Below are 20669 nucleotides of genomic sequence, written 5' to 3' on the forward strand. Positions count from 1 at the left end.
TTTCGTTCTTTTGCAGGTGTGACAGTTGTCGACGTACCGTTGTACGTCTTTTAACCAGCCTTGCCAGTAGTAACGGGTAGAGAGTAACCGCGCGGTTTTATCGATACCCGGATGGGCTGTGGATGGCTGCCGGTGCACGTCATCGAGGAGTCTTGCTCGTAGATCCCCTTCATCCGGAACGACCAGTTTTCCCTTATGTAGTAGTAGTCCTTCTCGTAATGACCACGCCTCTGTTTCTTCCGTTAACGCCTTTTCCCGGAATTCTTCCAGACTTTCGTGTGTTATGTTCGATTCCTTGATTCGCTGGACAAGGTCGTGCTCTGACTGTTCTGTTGGCTGCGCAGCAGGCTGTTCTCTCTGCCGGAGTTGCCGTCTGGTACTTACTGGGGCCAGAGAGGCCCATCTCTGTTCAGGTAGAAGCACTTGTTCTATCGGATCCGCTCGCTCTGAAAGGTCCTTCCTTGATAACGCATCCGCTAGTACGTTCTGCTTTCCGGGGCGATACTGGATCACGAAGTTGTATCCTTCCATTAGCTGGTTCCATCGGATCTGTCTTGCGTTTAGCTTTTTCTTGGTTCGGAACCACTGTAACGCTTGATGGTCCGTAAGGATATCGAAGGGCTGTCGCAAACTGATGAGTTCAGCTTCCCATTCCTGCAACGCTCGAACAATGGCTAGCAACTCCTTGTCGTGGATTTCGTAATTCTTTTCCGCAGGTTCCATAGTCTTTGAGAAGAACGCGATAGGATGCCAATGTTCGTCTCGTAACCGTTGCGTGAGAACTGCTCCTAACACCTCGTCGGACGCATCAGTCTCTATCCTGGTGGGTGCTTCTGGATCGTAATGGCCGAGGATCGGCGCATTAATCAGATGCTTCTTTAGCTCCTGAAAGGCGTTTTCGCATGTATCTGACCAGTTCCACAACGATTGCTTCTTCGTTAGCCCATATAGTGGTTTCGCTACACGGCTGTAGTTCGAAATGAATCGACGGTAGAAGTTGCAAAACCCCAGGAATGACTGGAGTCCCTTCACAGAAGTTGGCGACTTCCATTCTTTAATCGCCTCGATCTTCTCGGGATCTGGGCAAATGCCAGAAGTCCCTACGATAAATCCGAGGAACTTCGTTTCAGGTCGATGAAATTCACACTTGTGGATAGCCACTTGTAGCCCAGCCTTTCTTAGCTTCTGCAACACGGCTCTGACATGCTTCTCGTGGTCTTCTAAAGTCTCGCTGTAGATGAGGATATCATCAACGTAGGCTACCGCGTAGTCATCGAGACTTTCGCCTAACACGGAGTTCATAAAGCGTTGGAAAGTGGCCGGACCGTTCGTGAGTCCAAAGGGCATTACCCTGTACTTAAATGATCCATATCGCGAGCGGAACGTCGTCAAGTCTTCCGCCTCAGGATCCATTCTGATGCGGTGAAATCCTTGGCGGATATCGAGCTTTGTGAAGAACTTCGCACCTCCTAACCGGTGTAACATCTCATCAATCAGCGGCAGGGGATAGATATCCTTCTTTGTGATCGAGTTCAGCTTCCGGTAGTCCACGCAGAATCTTAGTCCTCCGCCAGGCTTCTTAGCCATTAGAATCGGCGATGCGAAGGGTGCGGTGCTCGGGGCTATGAAGCCTTTTTTCAGGTTTTCGTAGATGTATGACTTTGCAGCCTCGAGGTGTTCGATGGGCATCTTGTACAGCGGGCAGTAGCCTAACGTTGTCTGTTCACTAAGTTCGATCTTGTGGTCGACCCCTTCCCGACACGGTGGCAGTGTGTCAGAGGCTGCTTTCGAGAAGACGTCGAGGTACTGATGATATTGCTTGGGTACCTGCTGTTTAACCTCCTGAGTGGCTTCCGGGGTTGATAGCTTCGCGATCACATGCTCGATCTCGTGAATGCTAGTTGCAAAGGTTTCAACGCCTTCCTGCTTCGCGCAGGTTTGGAACCCAGTATATCCCACCACTGCAATAGAGAACCCTCGTGGCATTGGTTTTGCAATGGACTGCTTGTTACGAACCCCACTAGCGTGGACTTGCCAGAAGACAGGAAGTCCAATCAACTTGGATACGTCATGCGGGAAAGATAACGTGACTGGCGAGGCACGCTCCAACAGCAGCTGAGGCAACCACCAGTCACATGACGCATCATAGCCCTGGCTATGATACAACAGAGCTCAGGATATGAAGAACTTGATATATAAGGACGCTCATTCACCGACATGTATTTAGTTCTTCGCGATCAATCATACATTGTTACTTGGTTACTACCTATTGGACTTTGCACTCTACGGTTCACCCTTAAGACAACCCAACCTACAAGTAGGGGAGCTCATCTTGTGGTAACACTTGGTGACTGACTTACTTGGCGCGCACTACTGGCACATCCTGCAAGATACTCAACAGGACCCGAGTCCGTGTAAGGCTTAGCACAGCAACGGTACGGTTGCGAGATACTCTTGGGATTCGAAGTGGAACTAGGCGAGTACAACCCGGAAGCAGCTCTACTCACAGTGACCAGCAGGCACCGCGTAACACTGCTTCCTTTTGGCCGTCCTGGTCAGATCTCTCTCTTTGCCAGGGTTCTCTTGCCCCCGTAAGGATCGTTCCATCTTAACCAAGGTATCCTCTTTGTGGGAGTGGTTGTACACCTTTTTAACGTGCTCCCTCGATCGTTCTCGTCGCTCAGCTTGCTGGATCGCTGCATCCCTCCTGTCCGCATCCTCTTGGTGTGCTCTTTCGAATTCCGGACGCTTTAGGATCCGAATTGGGATTGGCCTCGTGATCTGGCAAGCCACTTCTTCTTTCATGATTCGTGTTTCCTCATCTTTTGCTGGTTGAGGCCAAATAAGCCGCTCGCCGTTGCAATCGACTAAGACACCTCTGTCTTTTAACCAGAGCCTTCCGAGTATCATGTCGTGTTGACCAGTGTTTACAATCAGCATAGGCACCTTGGCTTGCTTCCGGTTTGCCACGATCAGAGGCGCTTGAATGCCGTGGGTAATTGGTCTCGCATGTCTGCCGTCGAAGGCATTTATCGCTTGGGACTGTGGAAGTTTCCTTGTCCTGAGTCCGTAAGTTATCAGCTTAACAACCACCCGAGGATGGATTAAAGCATAAACGTCTGCTCCTGAGTCTACAAGGGCATTGATCTGGAAAAATAACGAGTTGATTGCTATCTGCGCACTTGTCGTAAAGCTTTTAGTTGACAGCAATTTCGGGAGATCAACACCACGGGTAGACTTCCGCACGCAGCCTGAGATGGAGACTTGCCCCAGGCTTAGTCTTTTCCCGAATCCGATGCAGAGTCAGTTTCCGCATCCTTGATGCGTTGTTCGGTTGACTTATGCTGACCCCTGCTCGAGACAGCAGCCGTCTTCGCTTCCTTTCCTTTGTTCTTATCCTCTTTTCCCCTCTTCGGACAGTCGCGACTGAGGTGGCCTTCTTCTCTGCAATTAAAACACTTCCCCTCCTTCAGTAAGGCCTGCCGTTCCTCATAAGTTGTATTCGTTCTTCCCCGATTCGCGGCCATGGTTCGTGAGCTCGAGGTGCTGGCACGTGCGTTCGAGGTAGTGGAGTCCTTGCTACTTGTCTGGTGGGAACCCCCTGATTCTGACTTTTTGTAGCGATTCGAAGGTGGAGGCTGTAAACGGGTAATAGTGATGGCGCCACGTCGGCAGGCATCCACGAAATCCTGCATCGATACCTCTTCCTTGTAGACATCTCCGGCCACCAGCATCTGCAGTCGGTAGGGAATTTTTTCGAATAAATCATCTTTCTGCAACTCCTCGTCCCGTTTCGATTCCAGGGCTAGGCGAGAGAACTCCGCGTAGAACATGTTGAAATTCTCATTAGCCTTCATTTTCAGCTCACCGTACTCCCGCAGGGCGATGCGACGTTGTTGCGGGTCCCTAAAAACGAGCTGTAAATGGTCAAGCATTTCTTCGGCTGTTCGGTACTGGTCCTTCGCGTCGGGTTCGAGTCGGGGCTGCAACTGGGCCTGGGCCTTTCCAGCGCAGCGGTTAGCAACGTAAGCCATACGATGCTTTTCGGTCGGGTAGTGATCGGCGTTAAGCAGGAGCTTATTTTCGATCTCGCGTCGCCATGGAACGAACTTCACAGATTCGCCGTCGTCCATGATCGGGGCGTTAGGCAGTTTCGCACTACGCTGAATCCCCGCCGATGAGGAAGTGTGCGTGTCAGGAGTGTTAGTTGGGGCGTGCCGAGCATCGTATAGGCGACTTCGCAGAAAATCCACCTCCTTTCTCAATGTATTGTTCTCGTGGTAGACCCGCTCTGTCTCCTCCGAAGGCGGTGCCTTTTCGAGTTCCTCCACGTACTCCTCCAATTCCTGTATTCTTTCCACGGATTTCCGGTTCTTTTCACGGAGATAGTCGCGACTCTCTTGCGACTCCGCGAAATATTCTAAAGCCTTCGTAGGTTCGGTCTGGACCCACTTGAGCAAGGTTTCCCCATCCTTGATGATCATCATCTTCCCATCCTGGTTACGCAGGTACAGTCGGGTCTGCGACTGTTGGGGAGCGGGGGAAATCGCCGGAGTCGAGCGCAGAGACGGAAGCGGCTCATCTCTGGCCTGTCGGACTGGAGTGTACTGGTCCTCATCGTGAGTAGACTCTTCGGGCTGCGCGGTAGCTCTCTTCTAACTCTGACTACGCGTTTCCATGGTTCGTTCGGTTCGTACTCGTGTTCGTTCGGTTCGTTTTCGTAGTTCTACCGAACGCCAAGACCGCAGTGCGGGTGCACGCAGATGACGTTCACGTGGTAGAAAAAAAATGAATTGGTGAGAACCTTGTTGTAATGTGATGAGGAAGTTCTTTCGAAATAAAATTCGATTCGCTTTGATCTAAAAACAACAAGGTTGGGGAAGAAAAGAAAAGAAGAAAGAAAACAAACAAGAGGTGAAAAGGACTACACGAAAAGATTGATCATGTGATTCATCACAGTTCCAGCATCTCCTTGGCTGTTTGGTACCGGTTCTTGGCATCGGGCTCTAAACGGGGCTGTAACTGTGCCCGGGCCTTACCAGCGCAGCGGTTCATGACGTATGCCATTCTATGCCTTTCCGTGGGGTAGTGGTCCTCGTTGAGGAGCAACTTGTTCTCAACTTCGCGGCGCCAACCAGTGAATTTCACACTCACGCCGCCGTCCATGATCGGAGCGTCAGGCAGTTTAGCGCTGCGGCGTAATCCCGCATGTGAAGGAGTCTGTTGACCGGCGTTGGACTGAGTCCGCAGTTGCTTCACCTCCTCGTTCAGTTTCCGGTTCTCATGGTAGAGGTCCTCTATCTCCTCTGATGGTGGAAGCTTCTCGAGTTCCTCAACGAGTGTTCCCAGTTCTTGATTCGCTTCGACCAGTTCCGGCACTTGTTCTCAAGTTCTTGGTTCCTTTCACGCAGAATTGTACGGTGACGTAGCACTTCTCCAAGGTAGTCCCATGCGCTTTTGGGATCATCTTCAATCCAGTCCTGTACCCTATCGATGTCGGTGACCTGGATCATCCTTTTTTCCTTGTTCGTACGTAGAATCCCGATCGCTGCGAAGGAGAAGCAGGAGAGGAAGTCGGCACTGACGTGGATCGTGGACGCGGGAGTGCATCATCCCGATTCTGTGTAGCTGGAGTCTGCGGCGCCTCCAGGGGGGTGGTCTTTCCAAGACCTTTCGTGCGCGAGCGCGTGTCCATTTTGTATTCGTGTTTGTTTACGTGTTTGTGTACGTGTTCAAGTCGCGTTCGGTTCGTATTCGTGTTTGTTTGGGGTCTCTACCTGAATGCCAAGACCGCAGTGCAGCTTGCACGCAGATGGCGTCGCGTGGTAAAGAAAGAAAAGTGTGAAGAGTCTTGTTGTGATGTTACGAGGAAGATCGTTCGAAAACAGAAGTGTTCGATTCACTTAGATAAGAAAACAACAAGTCTGGAGAAGAGAAGAAAGAAGGAAGAAAAACAAAAGGAGAGAAGAGAAAAGATATACTACGCTTCCCCTCCTCTCACGTGGCAAAGTCCACTTCCACTTCCAGTTCAGTTCCAGTCCATGTGACTTGCAGTTCCAGTCCAGTTCCAGTCCATGTGACTTGATGTGTCACAGTCAGCGGGCCATTGAACGCGAGCTCCAGGACCAGGGATAACATACTTGTGGAATGTCGGAGAGGTTCGTCGCGTTGACAGATCTCAAGCCCGGACAGCGCACAGACGATATGAACAATTTCCGCTGACCGGAAAAGGCGTTTTAATTGAAAAGCGAAGTGAGATTGCTGAAAGCACCGGAAAAAAGCTACACGTGGGAGTTCGCTCAATGACGTTGATGGGGAACGGGAAAGCTGGCGCCTGTCCGAAGTCTTGGCGACGCCTAAGCCGATGCCAGTTGGGCCACGGCGAACTGAACTGAAAGCTTTATCCCCTGATGATGGAGGCTGTGCGTCTCTGTCTACGCGTCAAACATCTGAGAGGCTAGGCAGACCTTCTGACCTCGGGAAAGGTCATGTATCCACGTAAGCGATTTCTACATACAGGTTACAATCTACGGGGCTACTTAGTTTACTTTGAAACCGGTTCGGGTCGAATAATACATTCAATATCGGAGGATCAGCTAAAAAGTGAAAGGTATCCACATAAGGCAGTCAGTATAATCTGTGCAGGATATCAATGGTGCAGGGAAGCCAGCCCAACATGGAGCCCCCAGTCCTTCCAAAGTGCAATGTGCAACCAGGAAACCAGAAGGCACAAGGCGGCTCACCGTCCATGCTCATATTTGCATGGATGGCGGCGGATGCATGTGACAGAAGCTTCCGACATCCTCAATCCTGTGTTTCCTAACCTCCTGTGCGCTGGCATCAGCCGCTACGAGGGGACTTTCACCCTTCCTGCAGATGACAAGGCCTCATGGCTGTCCGGAGTTGGAGGAGGCGCCTGATCAACAGGGCGCAGCGACTCAAGGCAAGGACACCACACTTCTGAGAGGAAAGTAGAATAGCACTACAGTTGGAAGCTGGTATCCGACTGATAGTACAGAGAAAGAAGATATTGCGAGTGAAACACCACAAACTGCTGGTTTCTATTCCCGGACAAAGCTCCGGAAGGTTGGGAGCCTCGCCGAAAAGTACCCAACAACAAAGGGTACAGAATGAGAAGGCACCAGCAAAGACTAAAACACCTAAGCCCTCCAAGAAACAGGAGAACGCCATGATCTCCGTCTTGGAGAATGATGATGAACCTCACCCCAGCACTGAGGTAAACACCGAGATCCCAGACGCAAAGAGATATCAGATGATGACTTCTTGAACGAGGTATGCTTTCCATTATTCCACAAAAACAAAAGCCTTTGTGACGAACACAATACTTACAAACATAAATCAGATCTGAGATCGCCCAAGCGTTCAATAGATTTAGAGTTTGATAAGATTGATTTTGTATTAGATACGGCTGCCACAATTCACACAATTTGCGATCTGAACCTTTTCCATACCTATGAACACACAAAAACAAAAGTTAACTGGGGTGAAGCGAAGAATCTAAACGCAAGATACAAAGGTAAGATTTATGTCAGAACCAATACAAACATGGAACTCTTCATCAACGATGTTTACTATATCCCAGAATTGGGAGTTAACCTCCTCAGTGTTAACAAATTACTCAAGAAAGGAATAAAAGCAACTTTCAACGAAAAAGATGCCATCATATACAACGAGAACACTATCATTTCAAAAGCATTCAAAAAGAACAACCTATACATCACAAACCTGTCTATCCCGACCAAAGATAAAAACAGAAAAATACTGTTAACAAAAAGGTTAGAAGACAACTTCATCAAAATATGGCATGAGCGCCTAGGTCATATATCATATGAACCTCTGAAGGCCATATTAAAGCACATCAATGTTGATCTGTCGAAAGAAAAATACACAAACTCTATCATGAACTGCAAAATATGCCTCCTCGCAAAGAACAACAGACATATAAACAAGATTAGCCAACATCCCAAAAATTTCGAAAAGATTGAAAGAATACACAGTGACCTAGGCGGACCACTGCCCAAAACATACGATCACAAGGCCTACTACATCACATTCCTAGACAAGAAGTCTAGATTCATATGGATATTCCTACTCCGCAGAAAAGACGAAGCATACGATTGTTTTGAAAAATTGAAGGCTCAAATTGAAAACAATACCAATGGACGCATCAAAGAATTCTTTACAGACAATGGAAAAGAATATACAAACAAAAAATTCAAATTGGCTCTAATCAAATACGGGATTGAACACAGACTCAGCCCAACATATACAAAAGAACCAAATGGCTTGATTGAAAGAATCAACTTGACATTGATGAACAAAGTGAGAGCTCTATTGATCAGCTCAAATGCCCCAGACTACCTGTGGGGAGAGGCTCTAAAAGCAGCCACATACCTATACAATATAACACCGCACAAAGCACTGAACTACAAAACACCATATGAAGCATATAACAACACAAAGCCATACATCAAGAATATCAAAACATGGGGATCACTTGCATATTATCACGATAACAAATACAAAACAAAGCTTGAACCCAGAAAAGAAGAAGCTATCCTAATTGGATACAATGACTCCACGAACTACAAGTTGTGGGACATCAAGACAAGGAAAACGGTATGGGCCAGAGATGTCACCATATGTGAAAACCAGTTCCACAACTTTGACACATCAAACGATAATACAAACGTCCAAGCCGAAATAGAGCTATCAACCAAAATTCCAACACAAAGACCATACAGAATCGAAGTGCAAATCCCATACAAAGAAATGAACATATTATACACAGCCCAAGACACGGAGCTAAGGAACATGATATCGCGAATAGGCGAATACAACCTGAAAGATGATCCAAACCAAGACTTCATTCTCACTGCCACAATGGCCGCTGAGCCCAGCGGCTGGAAACAAGCCATGAAAACGAAAGACAAAGATCTATGGGTAAAGGCATGCAGAGAAGAAGTGAGAGAATTTGAAAAACAAAATACCTATAATATTATCGATATCCCCAAGACAAAAGATAACAATACCATCATACCGATAAAAGGAAGATGGGTATTCAAGCTGAAACCTATATCCAATGCTGCAACAATCAAAGAATCTTGGATTGTCAATGATGAGAAGACCTACAGGTACAAGGCCCGTTGGGTAATCCAAGGCTTCCACCAAAAACTGGGAATAGATTTCCTCGAAACATTCTCCACCACATGCAGAACAGAAACATGGCGTATGCTATTGATCATAGCTGTCAATAAAGGATGGATCATCCTACAGTACGATGTCAAAAATGCATTCGTACATGCAGACATAGACGCTGACATCTACACCATATTACCCGAAGGGATATACGACGACAAGACCAAATGCTGCCGGCAACCTGAGGAAAGCCATATACGGTCTCAAACAAAGCCCAAGACTGTGGTACAAATATCTGACCAAAGCCCTTGCAAAATACGGCTTCAAGGTCCTTCCATATGACGAAGGCGTCTACATCAATACGGAAACAAACTGTATACTGATATGCCATGTCGACGACATTTTGGCGATCCACAAGGACAAACAATACATCCGAGATCTGATGACGGATCTGAAGTCTTCTATCAAAATAGAAGAAATGGGACCAGTGTCCACATTCATAGGAAACGACATTATTATCAAGGACAAAGAACTATACATCAATCAATCCAGATACACTGAAAAACTACTGAACAAATTTGACATCATCAACGATCCCGAATACAAGCCTGTCAAGATTCCTGGAGAACCAAGAGTCAGGGTACAGAAGAACAAAGGAACTGCCTCGGCAGAAGACATAAACAGATACCAAAAGCAAGTAGGCTCCCTACTATACCTGGTTCTAAAAACTAGACCAGACATGACATACGTGGTCATATACTGCTCAAGATTCATGAGCAATCCCAACAAGGAACACTTCAATATCCTGAAGAAGATATGGAAGTACCTGAAGAGTACTCCCCTCCTATGATTACACTATGACTGCTCAGGAGATGACTTGACGCTGAAAGGCTACTGCGATGCAGATTGGGCCGGCGACAAGGACGACTACAAGTCAACCTCAGGCTATCTATTCAGTCTGTCAGGCAACATATCACGCAACAACTGCATATCATGGAACTCCCAGCTACAAAAGAGCGTGGCCTTGAGCACATACGAGGCTGAATACATTGCTCTAAAAGAAGCAACAAAAGAGGCTCTATACCTGAAGAGTATGCTCAACTACATCAACGACAACCTGCATTTAGGTTATACACATTCAGTACCAACGATACTGGTCGATTGCCTATCGGCCAAACTACTCAGTGAAAATCCTGAATTCCATAAGAAGACAAAGCATATACCACTGATGTATCACTTCACGAGAAATGCTATATCGGAAGGGAGCATCAAATTGATCTATATTCCCACAAAATACCAAGTGGCTGATATCCTGACAAAGAATCTACCATTCCCTCAATTCTCAGCCTTGAAGCAGCTGGCACAGCTGCAAGAAAGACCATTCAACTAATCTGTATAATCTTGACAGATTGTACAGATTAAGGGGGTGTATGAGAGCAATTCTCTCCACATATCGGCCCAGTCCCAGACAAGCCACAAGACGCGTGGCCTTGGAGAGTCCGACCCGGCCTTGCCATTCGGCCTCACTACCCGACCACTCGGCATTGCCAGGCACGACGCGTGGCCCAAAGAACCCGGCCCGGCCTTGCCACTCGGCCCTGCCACTCGGCCTCGCTACCCAGCCACTCGGCTTTTCCACTCGGCCTCGCCACTCGGCTTTGCACATGGCTTTCCACATAGCCACCTCGCCTCGTCATCAGACGCGTGGCCTCGACCTTCACCATTCGGACTCTCGCCACTCGGACAAGATAGACGGCATTCGCGGCGGACAAAAGTTTAGCCAGGGACAGACTTAAAAGGAGCCAAATCCCCCAGGGAATTAGCGATTATCAATCGAACAATCATCAAATTCCCAATCAATTCTCTTGACTTCACTAGTCTTTCCCATACTACTTCCATCCTTCGTTAAGACCGTTCACCTTCACAAGTCCTTCCTCCTTTGTAACCTCCCAGAGACGGGGGCGGAAGAGAATGTAACCGTGACTCCATATTCCGACACCCCCCCCCCCCCCCCCCCCCCCCCAATTCTTCAGACAAGAGTCTGGGAAATTGCTCAGACATCAGGTGAGAATGGGATTTGTTCCATGCCAAGTTGTCGGATAAACGCATCATGTTTGGGTCTGGTGAGCGCCTTTGTCAGGCCATCGGCAGGCATGTTGTTAGTGTCGATCCATTGGATTTGAAGTCGTTTCGCTTGGACTTCTTGTAGTATCCAGAGTTGGTGGATGTCAACATGTCGTAGTTTGGTCTGAAAGCTAGAATTCTCGCTCACAAGAAGGTCGACAGTCTGTTTGTTGTCACAGTACAGGACCTCAGGATGGTTCAGATTCAATCGAATAAACCTGAAGAGTCGCCTTCATCCAGTAGTACTGTCTGGCGGCATGACTCAGAGCTAACAGCTCTGCTTCAGTGGTGGATGTCGTAATCGTGCGCTGCTTGCGCGCTCTCCACTCCACTGGTCCTCCAAACAATGAAAAGATAAACCCCTCTGAACTCTTGCGATCTGGGTTATCCGCAAAGCTCGCATCCGACGCAGCAGTAAAGGCCACAGTCTGCTTCCTTCCATCGAAGCAGATAGCTAGGTCCTTTGTCCCATGAAGGTATGAGATGAGGTGGTCGACGGCTTTGAGATGTGCGTCAGTGCAACGAGTGAGGGAACGGGCCAGAACTTGATTTGCGAATGTAGTATCAGGCCTGGTCCAAGTAGCAGGAAAGAGTGTTGATCCGCATTTCTGTTGGTATAGATGGACCAACGTCGGATCAGGAGGGGTCTCTGCAGGGCGGGTAACCTGCGAGAGATCAGATGGCAAAGGTGTATGAGGAGTTCGTCGATCAAGGAGATTGAACTTTGTAGCGATTTTTTCAATGTAAGCACCCTGGCTGATCCACGTTCGCCGGGTTTCGCGGTCGCGAGTGATGCGGATGCCGATGAACTGTGTAAGTTCGCCGCTGCGTTTCATCTCATACCGCTGCTCCAAGAGATCCCTTATATGAAAGGCATGCTCAGATTCAGATGGATGGTATGCTGCCAGAAAGTCATCAACAAACAGCATAATGATCATCTTGTCATCAGAGTAAAGACAGGGGTCTTCAGGACAAGGCTTGAATCCCAAGGAGATGAGCATTGTTCGAATGTCTGTTTCCCATCGCTTCCCGGCAATGCGTAGACCATATAGTGCTCTCCTCAGGCGTAAGTGTTTGCCGTTTGATCCAATCCCAGCTGGATACTGGCAGTATACCTCATTGTCGAGACGGCTGTTGAGGAAGGCATTGACTGCATCCATCTGAAAGGTATCCAGATCAAATGTCGTGATAATCGCAATCAGGGTTCTGAATGTCCTAGCAGCAAGTGTGCTAGTCCTTGCATCCTGGAAGTCAGGGACTTGCAAATCTCCTCTCACGCAGAGCCGGGCCTTGAATCGGGTCACAAAACCTTTCTCATCGGATTTGTAGTCATATGCCCATTTCAATGGAAGAACTTGGTGTTTGATGCAATGTTTCTGGTTCAAATCACCACAGTCACGAACATGGGATTCTCGGATGCGTGAGGAAGGAATGGGTTCGAAGGTACCCATCTGGACAAGTTTGTTGAACTCAACATCCATGGCTTGTAAGAATTCACGTCGAAAAGGGTGACTCTTGACTTGAGAAAAATCACCTGGAGGTGGCGGAATCGAAGACACCATGTGTTTCTTGGGCATAATCTGATTAGACGAAAAAGCTTGGTAAAATGCTGTAAGATTGATTCTGGGTCGCTTTTCATCCTCAGGAGATGGAGATGGGGAACGGGATCGCTTCCCGAGCACAGGTGATGTTGGGAATAGGTCATCAACCTCGGATTGCGGTTCAGAGACACATTCTGCCTCTGGCTCAAGTGGGGGAGAAAGTGGTAAATCCCCAAGGATAAGATCTTGGTCTGGCTGAGTCTCTTCAGGAACTGGAACTGGCTGGTCGACAAGATCTTCGGCTGTGTGAATCTCATCAGGAACAGTGTGATTCTCGTCAGGAACAGGAACAGGCTGGTCAATTTGTCCCATACCACCCCCCTGAGCTGTCTGTGATGGGTCCGGGATGTCAATGTCATCGAATATGCAGGATGAAGTATAGTCGTCGATGGTTGAGATTAGCTGAGAGGAATCATCATAGAGTTTGATAGGAGAGTGTTCCTCTTCTCCTTTGTAAAACTTCGTTTCATCGAATTCGACATCTCTTGCGCGGATGATTCGGTTTTTGGCAGGAATCCAGATTCGCCAGATGTTAGACGCTTCGTAGCCAACAAGATATCCAATTTCAGCTCGAGGGGCTAGCTTTGCCAGTCGGGGAATGTTGTGTGTGCGGACAAATGCTTTACATCCATAGACACGGAGGTTCGACAAGTCTGGCTTAAGCTGAAGCCAATGCGGTGCTTTCTCTCCGAGATGAGATGCGAGTACCTCAGAGGGCGACTTCCAGTCGAGAGCGTGGTGAGGGATGCGGTTCTGGATGTAGATGGCCGCCCTGGAGGCCTCGTGCCACAGAGAGTGTGGAAGACCAGCATCTTCAGTCAATTGTCGGGCCATGCTTGTGATGAGAGCTCCGTATCTTTCTGCATAACCGTTCTGTTCAGGCTGGTGAGAGGGTGCGGTTTCGAAGTTGATTCCACGAGCTTGGGCTTCGGACGAGATGGTCGAGACAAGAGCGGTTTCATTGTCGGAATGGATAGTCCGGATGTCTAACCCGAATTGCGTTTTGACAAAAGAGATATGGCCGAGTAGCGAAGCCGGCGTCTGTTTCTTGTCCGAGATGTCTTCTCCCATCTGATATTTGGTGACTGGATCAACAGAATGTGAGAAGTATCGGGTCTTGGCAAGAGAGGGCTCATGATGGATGAGATCCCAATGTAGAGCTTCAAACGGCTTTTCGTACACCATCGGTTTGCGGGATATCTGTTTGCGAGCTTTCGTGACCTTACAGACCTCACAGATGTCATTCGAATCCGCATCTTCAACAGTAATGTTTGAGGAACTGTCTTTCAGGTGCTTGATAACCTCAGTGCCAACACGTCCCAGGCGACGGTGCCATAAGTCAGAAGATCCTCCCTGATGTTTGGCCTTGTAAGAGGATAGGGCCAATTTTCCAAAGTCTTCAATCGGGGCTATTGTCACGTGCTATGAGATATAGGACAAAGGACAAGGGTCATGTGATAGAGGAGGTGATTGTTTGTTCGTGCCTGAGGCACGTACCTGATGAGCATAAAAGCTCCTCTCAGATAGTTGCTTTCTTTCTTTCTCTTTCTCTCTTCACCTTTAGTTTTCTGAATAACAGCACTCTTTCCACAAAAGATTTGGCTCATAACATCCGGAAGCAATAAATCGCAATCCTCAGTCCGTCCGCGTCAATCTATGAACGTTACGGTTCACTTGTGTTGTATCTTTATGTTACGTCAGTCCGCAGGCGTCTGTCCGTTAACGTGTCTTGATATTTTTAGGTCATATTGATATTTTTAGATCTTACACAGGTCATAGAGGACTTGGGGCTATGAGGCATGTGACTTGAGGGAGACGGACACGTAACGATAAGGGAGGGGCACGTGCTGCTTATCGGACAAGATATCAGCACGTCCTGGCGGAGATGCTTTCCTTCCTTCTCTCCTCATGCTTAATTGCTTCGTTTAATGCCACTACATTGGTCGATCTTCATCATTCGTAACTGGGCGTAACACAGGGACAGTGTCGGAATATGGAGTCACGGTTACATTCTCTTCCGCCTCCGTCGTGGTTACACTCTCTTCCGCTTCCATTCTGCCCGATCTATTTCCGTTCCCGTTTCTCTCCTGTTTTCATCGATAGGATGTCTGTTCACATCCTCTATCCTGTCTACCGATTTGCCTATAAAGCAGCCTGTCTTTACATAGTTGTAAACCCACTTTGAATACTCTCTTTCACTGTCACATCTACTATTGCAATTGAATACAATCTTTCACTCGCAATATCTTCTTTCTCTGTACTATCAGTCGGATACCAGCTTCCAACTGTAGTGCTATTCTACTTTCCTCTCAGAAGTGTGGTGTCCTTGCCTTACCCCTGACACCTCCTCCCAGCTCTACTCCTCTCCCATGTATCGGGTACTGTAGAGTCTGAGAGTTATGAGCCCGGAACCTCTCTAAGGCTCTCATATCACACTTCTTTCTGTTCACATCGAACAACTCCAAGACCATCTCTTGGACCTATCACCATCTCTTTCTATCCTCTTATTCTTCCCAAATGTCAGCCATGTCGGAACTCAATTGGCTCAATATCCCACTCAAGTGGAAACAGGACTGGATCCCCTGGTACACGACTGTTAAAGACCAGGCGACAGTCTGGGATCTCTGGGAATACATCGACCCGGAAACACCAGAGGCGTCTTTACCGAACATACCAGTCAAGCCAAAAATCCCATCAGTGTCTGAAATCACTAGCGAAGCAGTTAGTGTTCTTGATCTCACCGAAAAAGAACTCGCTAGATACACTGCATTGACAAGGGAGTACGACCGGCAAAATGATCGCTTCAAAGAATACCGAAAAAACACCGACAAGTTGAAGCAGGGCATCCGCCATTCCGTCACATCAGAACACAAGCGGCTCATAGTTGCGCAACCTCTGCGTACTACACTCCAGGTGCTCAAGAGTACCTATGAACCCAACGATGAGGAACGCAAGGTACAAGTGGCAGAGAATTGGAATAAGCTTTGCAGCCAGGTTCCCCCGAAATCGAATCTCGACGGCTGGATCTTGAAGATGCAGGTCTGCTATGCTGAAGCTAAGGAAGTTGGCTGTCAGGAATTCGAGCAGAATGAACGAATTATCATACAGTTCCTCAGAGCTGTTGGGTCCACATCTCCCGAGTTCTATGGAATTTGGATGGACCGAATTCATGACCCTGATGGCAGAAAACTCCCTGACTTCCCAGACATCATCAACCGTTACTCTCAGCAAGTTGGTGTAGCTGCACCTCGATACCAGCATCGACTAGCACACGCTGCTACATTCCAAGGCCGAGAATCTGATACCAACAACAAGAAGAAGAGTACCTGTCCCTGTGAGAGTGACCCAAATGAGGGAGATCACTCTTTCGCCGAGTGTCCCTATGTGAATCCTGCAGTCCGAGCCGCAGGATGGGAACCGAATGAAGAGGCGGAGAAGAGATTCAAACGAGCCACCAAGTCGAAGGCCTTCAAGACAGCCTACACAAAGGCTTTGGAGAAATTCAAGAAGGATTCGTCTTCTTCCTCCTCAGAGTCGTCTACGTCGGAGAAACAGAGTCGGACAGCAGCATTTTCGACATATATCCCCAAGACTGTCATTTCCGACATCACTGAAGTTGCGCTGAACACGATGCAGAAGAAGGATACGGCAAAACCTCCGAAGTGCGATATCTGGTGTTATGACACTGGTGCTTCAGTCCATATCTGCAATGACAAGAGCCTCCTATCTGACTATCGACCAGCAGCTGGATCAGTACGAGTTGGGGACACACAGACAAATATTCTTGGATTCGGAACTCTGAAGGTGACGCCTACAGAAAGCTTCGACGGCATCCATCTTGCTCTCAAGAACGTGGCATACGCGCCCGGGTTTCACATGAACTTGATCTCAGCTGATCGAGCAGAGGAGGGTGGATTATTCCACGATGGCCTCTCACACTCTCTCATTGAATCCGACAAAACGCCAGTCTGTCGACTGAACCGGAAGCCAGGAGTCTACCTCGTGAAATGGGATCCGAATACCCATGATGGGATGACTGATGACATAGCTGTTATGAGCCAAATCTATGATGAAAAGAGTGCTGTGATTCGGAAAACTAAAGGTGAAGAGAGAAAGAGAAAGAAAGAAAGCAACTATCTGAGAGGAACCTTTATGCTCCTCAGGTACGTGCCTCAGGCACGAACAAACAACCACCTCCTCTACCTCCTCTATCACATGACCCTTGTCCTATGTCCTAGATCTCATAGCACGTGACACCGGACAGACGATTGCGGAATCTCACTAAACACAGCACATGAAGTGCAAAGATAAATAGGAGTCGAATCCCCCGGGGGAATTAGTTTTAGCATCACTACTATCATCAAGTTCTTGCAACACAATCAAACTTACTTGACTCCACCATCTTTCTTCCACATTCTTCCTAAGAACCTTTCCTCCCAAACATCTTCACCGCCACCATTCCTTCCTCTGCCATAATCCTCCTTGAGGTTATGAGCCCGACAAAATTCCTGCTTCAGCAATAGACCCATATCATCCATCACGACTTGCTGAACTACGTCTTGGAATTTGTTTCACCAGACAGACATACGCCATCAGGACGTCCCTCGAAAAGATCTCAGTCGCCAAGCTCAAAAGCTCCGAGAACTATACCATCTGGGCTATCCGCGTCAAGGCCATCTTGACGAAAGCGGACCTCATCTCTGTCCTCACCACCTCAACCTCGCAAAGCAAGAACTTGATAATAGTAGTGATGCTAAAACTAATTCCCCTGGGAAATTTGACTCCTATTTATCTTTGCACTTCATGTGCTCTGATTTATTTTTATCTTTGCACTTCATGTGCTGTGTTTGGTGAGATTCCGCAATCGTCTGTCCGGAAGCAATAAATCGCAATCCTCAGTCCGTCCGCGTCAATCTATGAACGTTACGGTTCACTTGTGTTCTATCTTTATGTTACGTCAGTCCGCAGGCGTCTGTCCGTTAACGTGTCTTGATATTTTTAGGTCATCTTGATATTTTTAGATCTTACAGGCAAGACAAGGAGTCCAGACTAAGGAGACAAGAAAGACATAAATTGTTGCGTGAAGAGGAAAACTATGTACACAGGGGATGCAATCCTATATAGCTTTCTTTTCCCGCTCTGAAGTGTAAGTAAACAAACAATAAGACAAGACCAGTAAGTCTGAAGGGAATTCCGACAGGGGAACTCCGGTAGGGGGATTCCAGGGTTAGCAAGGAGTGGCTCGCATACAGCTGCAGATGCAGGTTGTAAGGGCGAGAACGAAGGAGGCAAGGCAAGGGAGGAACCCGATGAAGATTCATGACAATACGTTACACTTATCAATCAGTAAAATAATTCTTTTGATACCTCCATCCCTATCCTATTATTTCCAATCAGAGCTTTGCGATCACCAAACAACCACATGCTCCGGTCTTATAACGTGGATCCTGGTTGTTCGGGCACCCCGGATATTCGGGCAGGCACCCTCAATTTTCCTCTCCTCACCAAACCTCCAATTTTCAAATGCCTACCATGCCACCAACCCGTGGTCAAAAATCTTAGAAATTAGTTGAGCAGGTAGACAGAATCCTGCTTGTAAATAAGGTTATTAAAAATGGCTGGGTTACCTCCATTGCTGCTGCTGTTCGCTCTTTCAAGGTCCCGTGGTCTACGCGGGATCCAGGTGGTCACTATTTGGTCTGTCATGAAGGCTACAAGCCATAAATTCACCCATAACTAAGAGGATCAATCCAGGATAGGTTAATCTCTATGGTTACTAGAGGTGCTGCTCTTACGATCGCCATGTCGAGAGATATAGCCAATATACAACTCGAAACCCGCAGAGGGGATACCCCCCAGACCGTTGGCAATAATTGGCCAACACGATACATCAAACGACATCCCGAGCTTTCTAGTCAATTCTCTCGTGGTTATAGCTATAAACGCGACTTGCTGCAAGATCCAAATACCATTATTGAGAGGTTCAAGCCTGTTGAAAAAACGATTGCTCAATATGGTATCACTTCGGATGATATCTACAACTTTGACGAACCAGGGTTTGCAATGGGAGTTATTGCAGTGACAAAGGACATTACACAGTCATTCTGTATCGGTCGGAGGGGTGTTTTGCAGGATGGCAGTCGCAAATGGGTGAATATTGTCGGTCAAGTTAGTTGATGAGCGTATCTTGATGCGGGATTAAATTGAGCATTTATAGGAACGGAATAGAGAGCAGACAAGAAAGATGGACAAATTAATGAAGCAAATACCCAGTAGAGGCGGTTTAACCGAGCTTTAGGGTCCTACTACCAATGTAGGTGGTGAGGAAGGTGCAAGTGTGAGATATATATCTCGTCCTACATCCGCTCTAGAACCCTATGTTGAACCTACACTCCATGCTTTACCCCCTATGCGTCGGCAAATCGCCTGTTCTGGGTGTCATAAAAAGGGCATTCTTTTAACAAATGCCCCAAAACTTAGTTTTGTAAATTTTATGGGTTTCTGGTTGATTAATTGGCGTTTAAAGAAAGTAGGAAAGTTGATGTTTTGAAGTTCCTGCCCGAATATCCGGGGTGCCCGAACAACCAGGATCCACGTTATCTGGAGATTACCAAGTCTTTTTATCTAGGAATGGAATATAATATGCCTTCTCATCCTTTTCATCATAGGCATTAGGTGATGGTCCTCCCTCCTATACCACGATGTATCCTGTCAACGCTATTGCATATGTATGAGCCATTTGGCTATGTCTATATCTCACTGTTGTTTTTCGCAAGTAGGCATGTCTACAATACTTAGTAGATTTCATAATATCCGTCCTTAGAGAGAGCGCTTGAAGATCACTCACTATGGCTCGCTGTCACGATCAAAAACAAAATAACATTGTTGTATCAATTACGAGAATACTAAAGCTGAAGAATAAAAAGAAAGGAAGGAAAAGCGGGGCACGGCCTCAACTAAAATATCAGCCCGGCAGAATCGCAACTCTCCGCCCAGGCTTAGACCGTCACACTTGTGCCAAGCTGTTACGGTGAAGCTCTTTCGAAAACAAAAGTATTCGATTCACTTGAATGAAGAAAACAATAAGACTGGAGAAGAGAAGAGTGTTACGGCATGTGGGCCTGACACCACCTGCCTAACGTAAGTCCAGGCGTTAACCAAAAAGACCACCAGTTGTCATGTCAGGTTTCCCATTAATACCCACAGTACAGGATCTTAACAAAGAGAGAAGGAAGAAAAACAAAAGGAGAGAAGAGAAAAGATAAACTGCGCTTCCCTCCTCTCACGTGACATAGTCCACTTCCACTTCCAGTCCATGTGACTTGATGTGTCTCACAAGCGCCCAACCTTTTTGCTACCTCTGGTCTGATGTCTATGCTAGGTGGTATCTGCTGAATCGATGCGTGTGCCTCAGAGCACACAGCCTTGAGCGTTCCCCTCTTCAATATATAATATCCATCAGCCATGGAACATTGAAGGTTTGTATGTGTTGTATTTTGCATTTATTTGCCTCCTGTGTCTCTCAAATTAACGATTGTTTTGTGGTCTTATAGTTAGTTATGGAATAGCTTAATCGCATATTTTATGTATTCTATTATAGCAACGGTATTCTGAGAGGTTACAATAGAGGAAGGATTTGTGAAGGTAAATTGTCTTAAGGAAAAGGAAGTTATAGAGAGAAGACTAGTGTAGTCAGGATAGTTGATTGATGACTGTATGATTGTTCGATTGACGGTAGATAATTCCCTGGGGGATTTGGCTCCTTTTATGTCTGTCCCTGGCTAA

General features: G+C 47.3%; 4 protein-coding genes across 4 annotated transcripts; 1 reads left to right on the plus strand and 3 right to left on the minus strand.

Moving 5' to 3' along the window:
• Positions 1-2499: 2499 nt before the first annotated feature.
• On the minus strand, positions 2500-2805 carry N7515_008453 (uncharacterized protein; the record flags this gene model as incomplete). The annotated part of the gene is made up of 1 exon (XM_056669197.1): positions 2500-2805. The coding sequence occupies one exon, from the start codon at positions 2803-2805 to the stop codon at positions 2500-2502; it is 306 nt and encodes a 101-aa protein (XP_056519027.1).
• Positions 2806-3275: 470 nt separating this feature from the next.
• N7515_008454 (uncharacterized protein) lies at positions 3276-5695 on the minus strand (the record flags this gene model as incomplete). The annotated part of the gene is made up of 2 exons (XM_056669198.1): positions 3276-4637; positions 5582-5695. 2 exons carry the CDS (start codon positions 5693-5695, stop codon positions 3276-3278), a joined length of 1476 nt encoding a protein of 491 aa, XP_056519028.1.
• Positions 5696-11212: 5517 nt separating this feature from the next.
• N7515_008455 (Ty1/Copia family ribonuclease HI) lies at positions 11213-14069 on the minus strand (the record flags this gene model as incomplete). Its single annotated transcript, XM_056669199.1, has 2 exons — positions 11213-11446; positions 11502-14069. The coding sequence occupies 2 exons, from the start codon at positions 14067-14069 to the stop codon at positions 11213-11215; spliced, it is 2802 nt and encodes a 933-aa protein (XP_056519029.1).
• Positions 14070-15401: 1332 nt separating this feature from the next.
• N7515_008456 (uncharacterized protein) lies at positions 15402-16863 on the plus strand (the record flags this gene model as incomplete). The annotated part of the gene is made up of 2 exons (XM_056669200.1): positions 15402-16736; positions 16852-16863. The coding sequence occupies 2 exons, from the start codon at positions 15402-15404 to the stop codon at positions 16861-16863; spliced, it is 1347 nt and encodes a 448-aa protein (XP_056519030.1).
• Positions 16864-20669: the final 3806 nt, after the last annotated feature.

This window comes from Penicillium bovifimosum (assembly GCF_028826915.1).
Source record: "Penicillium bovifimosum strain IBT 22155 chromosome Unknown utg000006l_segment0_segment0, whole genome shotgun sequence".
In the NCBI taxonomy this organism is placed as follows: domain Eukaryota; kingdom Fungi; phylum Ascomycota; class Eurotiomycetes; order Eurotiales; family Aspergillaceae; genus Penicillium; species Penicillium bovifimosum.